Genomic DNA, 6,470 nt, shown 5'->3' with positions numbered 1-6,470 from the left:
ATGAAAAAGAGACATGAGCAACCATTCCACATTGATCAACACAGTCAACACACCCCAAAGAGGAATAGACTGTTGCCAACAAACACTCAATCCAGTGAACTCACCAACAAGAATCAAAGTACTGGGAGTTCTACTATTTCAGTAAACTCTGTTTTTAAACGAGTTTTCAGAGATATTACAAACTTACCAATACAAAGCCCTTCGGATATTAATACACCACCAACTCAACAGCAATCTTCATCCCACACTTTTGGTCAACAATCTGGTAAGATAGAATTACATTAGTTTCAATCCTTCATTTTCAAAAAACTAAAACTTTATCAAATTCAATAATATACAATTTGGACTGTTGTATAGGGATTTTCACAGACAAAGAGAATTTCTATCCTGGATCTACTTCTAATAGTAATATTAGGACCGGTCCCTATACTCAATCTTCTGGTGTCGTGTTTGAAAGAGCCAAAAACAGACTAGCTTCTTTTAGAAGAGACAAAGTTCAAACCAAAGAACAAACGTCTGTCAAGAATAAATCGAATTGTGAGTATAACTCAGCAATACAATTTACTTGGTTATAGACTATTCTGTTTTAAAGTTTTGGTACTAATATTCGCAATTATGCAGATATTGATGATCATTCAGCATATATGTTTGATCGGTCAGACAATGTATTATATCAATCAACAAATGATACTGCCAATATGCAACTAAGAAATTTAGAAGAGGAATTTAATGAGACTATTTGGAGTATCTCAGATGATGGTATAGTTGCTACTATCGTAACAAAACAACAATCATAATATGGTTGTTTCTTTATTGATCATTTAAACACATGAATGCAGAAAAATCTGTTTATGATGAGGAGCAGTCTTATTATTTTACAAGCAGCGATGAAGACATCACCAATGAGTACATCTCTCATGATGATGAACTTTTTGAGACATGTGAAATGGAGGAGTCAATTACAGAACGGACGCCATCTACGACCAAAGGAAGAAGGAATCCAAAAAAAAAAAACGAAAACAGGTAAACAGATTCATTATTGATAACTTATAAGGTTGGAGCTCTTAAAATTATCCGTTCTAATTAAAAGTAAACATTTATGCAGAATACTTAGATCATGGTGACCCAGACTATACGTGTCAGTATTGTGGTGCAATATTGTGGTACGATGAGAGGCTTAACAAGAGGAGGAATACCAATAATCCTAAATTCTCTCTCTGTTGTCTACAAGGAACAGTCAAACTGCCCCTTTTCAAGAAATCTCCTGATCTTATTAATAGACTTCTTACTGGTACTGATAGATTAAGCAGGCATTTCCAAAACAATGTTAGAGGTTATGCAATGGTTTTTGCAATGACTTCTCTAGGAGGAAAAGTAGATAGAACTGTACATCAAGGAAAGGGACCAAACATGTTCCAGCTTCAAGGAGCGAATTATCATCTTATTGGTAGTATGAAGCCAAAAGAGAATGATTATGCAAAGTTCTCTCAGCTATACATTGTTGATACAGAAAACAAAGTTACAAATAGAGAAACAGTTTTGAGGTTTGTTTAAATTTATTCTTTCGTTTAAAATAAATTTCAACAATTTGTTTGATCACTTTTAACAATTTTATCCTTACATGCAGCAAATCAAGGAACAATAGTACAACTGGTGGTAAAAAAAACTTGAGGAAGGATATAATTGAGCCATTAATCAAGATGTTGGATGCAGTTAACCCTTACGTAGCACATTTTAGGGCAGCTAGAGATAGATTTGCAAGTGATGCCGATAAAACTTTCCATATGAGGATAGTTAGTGATCGTGTTGGGTTGGATGGCCGAAATTACACAAATCCTACAGTATCAGTGATAGCTGCGCTTATACCGGGAGATTTTGTTAAGGAAATGCCAGAGCGTGATATTATTCTTGAGGAGAAAAGCACAGGGCTGTTACAGAGAATTAGTGAAATTCATCCTTCCTATTTGGCATTGCAGTATCCTTTGATTCATATTTATGGGGAAGATGGGTTCAGACCGGTAATTCAAAAGGGATACACAGACAAAACCAAGACTAAGAAGATAAAATGTATTAGTATGAGATAATGGTTTGCATACTGGATTCAAGAGAGAGCTTCTGAGTCTCATACACTATTATTATCTAGGAGATTGTTCCAACAGTATTTGGTTGATGCCTACTCAACAATAGATTCAAACAGATTGAAATATATTAAGGTCAATCAATCTAAGCTAAGATGTCAGAATTACACAGCTGTAAAAGAAGCAGCTGATTCAGGAGTCAAAGACATGGGTGAGCAAGGGAATCCTATCTCAATTCCGACTTCTTTCACTGGGGGTCCTAGATATATGGTTCAAAGCTACTATGATGCTATGGCTATATGCAAACATTATGGCTTCCCTGACCTCTTTATTACATTTACATGTAATCCAAAGTGGCCAGAGATTACAAGATATGTAAAAGCACGTGGCCTCACAGCAAACGATAGACCTGACATAATATCCCGAATATTTAAGATCAAGCTTGATTCTTTGATGTTTGATTTGACAAAAAAAAATCTACTTGGGAAAACTGTGGCAGGTAATTTTCGGACCCCAATTAGCGTAGTCTATTTTCAAGCTTATGTTAATAGTTTGACATCTAACTAATTCTCTTGATTTGGGACAGCTATGTATACGGTGGAATTCCAGAAAAGAGGGTTGTCGCATGCTCATATACTTTTGTTTATGGACAAAAAAGTAAACTACCTACGGCTGATGATATCAACAAGATGATTTATGCAGAAATTCCAGACAAAGATACAAAGCCTGAGCTATATGAAATCATTAAAGATTCCATGATTCATGGGCCTTGTGGAGCTGCAAACCAGAATTCACCATGTATGGTTGATGGTAAATGTTCAAAAATGTATCCAAAAGCATATGCAGAGATTACAAAAGTTGGAAAAGATGGTTATCCAATATATAGGAGACGACGTGGAACAGATTTTGTTGAAAAGGGTGGTTTCAAGTGTGATAATAGATATGTGGTTCCCTATAATGAGAAGTTGTGTCTAAGATACCGTGCTCACATCAATGTGGAATGGTGCAACTAGACAGGCTCTATCAAATATTTGTTTAAGTACATTAGCAAGGGACCTGATCGTGTAGCTGTGGTTGTGGAACCCGTCAATAAAACTGCATCATGCTCTACGGACCATCAAGCTAAATCCACGAATACCCAGAAGAAGAAAAATGAAATTAAAGACTACTTTGACTGCAGGTATTCAATGAATTGAATATTTAATTTCCATTTTTTAAAGAAATTTATCATAGGTATATCAGTAGTAAATATTTATCATAGGTATATTCAATTAAATATTTAATTGAATATCACTAAAACCGTAGAAATTTATCAATATTAATATCATTAATATTTTCATAGGTATATTTCGGCATCTGAAGCTATTTGGCGAATCTTCAAGTTCCCAATCCAGTTCAGGACAACTCCAGTTCAAAGACTTTCATTCCACGTAGAAGGGAAAAAACCATGTTATTTTAAGAGGGATGCTGACATAGAAGAAGTATTGGAAAAGTCTGTTAATGAAGATTCACAAATGACAGCATGGTTCTACTTGAATACTGTCAATGCTTCTGAAAATCAGTATCTTTATTCAGAGATACCAGCTCATTTTACTTGGCAGGGTAAGAAGATACAATTGCTCCGAGTTTGATGGCCAAGCCTAACCTTATGGTAGCGCAAAAATAAGAGAGTACAAGATTTTATCCTTATTTCAAGGTATGTATATGTAGTCTATATTTCTTTCTTTTTTGGTTTACTATTGTGTTCTTTAAAACTAATATCTCAGTCCTATTTTTTCTTTTAGAATTGTTTGGGAGCAACTGATGGTACACACATACCTGCTATGGTATCTAACAATATCGCTCAAAGCTACCGTAATCGAAAATGAGTAATATCGCAGAATGTATTGGCTGTTTGCAACTTTGATATGGAATTCATATACGTTCTTAGTGGATGGGAAGGTTCAGCACACGATTCAAAAGTATTATATGATGCTTTAAGAAGAAGGACTAATAGATTTGTGGTTCCACAAGGTAATTCTTATATTTTATGATAAACTAATAATTTTATGTATCATATGATAATAATAATTACATATTATAAATTTTCTCCCAGGAAAATTTTACTTAGCTGATTTTGGATTTGCGAATAGACGTAAATTTTTGGCTCCTTTTCGAGCTATTAAGTATCACCTCCAAGATTTTACTGGCCAAGGTTGCGATCCGGAAACTCCTCATGAATTGTTTAATCATCGTCATTCATCTTTACGAAACGTGATTGAACGAATTTTTGGAGTTTTCAAATCACGGTTTACTATATTTAAAACTGCTCCTCCGTTTTCTTATAAAACAAAGACATAATTAGTGTTGGCTTGTGCAGCCTTACACAATTTTCTGCGCAAGCATTGTCGGTCAGATGAATTTCCTGTACTTGAAGAAGAATTTGAAGTTATTGATGAAGAAAACATGGAAGACAACACTCTGTTAGATGGTTCTCAAAATAATGAAAAATTTTTTGAGACAAAAGATCAAGAAAGAGAAAGTGCTAATATATGGAGAGAAGCAATAGCTCAGCAAATGTGGAGGGATGCAACTAGCTAGTAATGAAAGCTAGAAATGAGAATAATGATTTATGCAGTTTAAGTATTTATTTTATTATGAATTTACTTTTTAATGTAAGGTTTTAATAATTTTATTAGTTTAATTTTATATTTTAGCAGTTGCAAAATTATTTAAAACACAAAAAGTAACCGTGAGTAGCGTAAAATTATTAAAACCAAATTAAAACATTATCATTTCTAGCTAATATATGGAAAGACATGTTTTTATAAGGTAACGTAACATTTTAAGAACCATCCGCGGATTATGCTATGCACTAGGGTATCTAAGTAAGGTATAGATTGTAAATTGGTTTGACCGAATCTATGTATTTTAAAGTTTTATCGTAATAAGTTTATATATATGGATAAGTAATATTTTTTATTTACCTTCAAAAAAAAAAAGTCCACTAGTAAATGACTTTCAAATCCATAGTTATGTTTTTCAAATCCACTTATAATAACATCAAATCCTCGTCTAATGCATTAGAAATCCATTGAACTTTAAAATCCACTAATAATTCAAATCCATTAAAAACCTCTATCCAATAACACCCCCTAAGTTTAGCGACTTTTTTATGTGACACAAAACTTAAAAACTCATCTTTTATATAAGCTATGTATATACCTTTTTTTAATTAACTTTCCTGTTATAAAGGAAAATATTGCAAATAAATAAATAAATGAAAAAGAAATCAACAAAGGAGAAAACATAAAAAGTGAAATACGTTTCTACTGAAATTTCAGTCGGCAATTCCATGTTTTAAAGCAAATTTACGTCGGTTTAGATAGTGACATTGATTAATCGATGTATTCCAAAGTATTTTTTTGTAGTGTTTACTGATCATTTATTATTTGTGACGCTGCTTCAACCGCTCTATTTTATCAATGAAATTCTAAAAAGAACTTAGTTGTGAAACTAAAGATTAAATTGGTAGATTTTAAAAATAAATGAAGTATGTAATAATTAAAAATAATAATGATAGTTTATTTTGCAATTTTGCTTTAGATCTTGATAAAATTTGCTGATCAATTTATTTTGTGAGGCGCGTTAGCCGCTCTAGTGTATCGACGGCGGAGGTGGATTGAAAAATGGTTTTGAGCATTGTAAGCCCTCCTTCTCTGTCCACAATTCAACTTATCTATTGAATCGATGATGGGTTCCTTAAGATTTCAAAAAATGAGGACAAAGTTTTCTTCTCTTCCTCTCTCAGTCTCTCCCTCTTTCAGTTTCTCTTTGTGGCCGGAGAATTATAGAGTCGATGGCATTAGCATTGACCCGGAGCACTAAAATCACAAAAGCGTAGTGCTCCAAGATCAATGTTCTCATAAGATGTCTCGAACCTTTGGTTACATATCTCTCTTTTTGTTGTTTCACCTCTCACAGTTTCCACAAGGCTTATCGAATTATTCTTTAGAATTGTCTAAACCGTTTTGAAATATAAGAAAGAGAGTATTATAAAGAGCCATCATGAGTCTAAGCACAGATTTATCGAATCTTTCCTTTGCGATGTAACTTTTTTATTCATAGCAAACCAGGTTCACAATATCATCTTACAAGTACTTCGCATACGTTTCGGTTTAAAGAACGTACAGAGGAAGTTTATTCAAAACTTAGTGATATATCATGGTTTTTACGGTTTTTAACCATGATATAAGTGTGCTTTTTGAGTCTTTTGATTTGTTTCTAGGTTATTTTTGAGTCTTTACAGGTTATCTAGGTATTTGGCACGGATGGAGCAATATGGAACAATTTGGATCATTTTGGAGCATTTTACCGAAGGAAATCAAGTTGGAGTCGGACCAGAGACCGAGC

The 6,470-nt window shown here is 33.5% G+C and overlaps 1 protein-coding gene and 1 pseudogene across 1 annotated transcript in view; both read left to right on the top strand.

Annotated features, from left to right (window-relative positions):
- On the top strand, positions 1-4,658 carry LOC109127989 (annotated as a pseudogene).
- LOC104733810 overlaps positions 6,126-6,470 on the top strand; it is a 7,330-nt gene continuing 6,985 nt past the window's right edge. The window contains exon 1 of the mRNA XM_019233643.1: positions 6,126-6,166. Coding sequence (XP_019089188.1) covers positions 6,126-6,166 — 41 coding nt within the window. The remainder of the gene's footprint in view (positions 6,167-6,470) is intronic.

Source organism: Camelina sativa, chromosome 12, assembly GCF_000633955.1.
Source record: "Camelina sativa cultivar DH55 chromosome 12, Cs, whole genome shotgun sequence".
Lineage (NCBI taxonomy): Eukaryota > Viridiplantae > Streptophyta > Magnoliopsida > Brassicales > Brassicaceae > Camelina > Camelina sativa.
The sequence above is the reverse complement of the archived record's forward strand: the minus strand, read 5'-3'. Positions and strand labels throughout refer to the sequence as shown.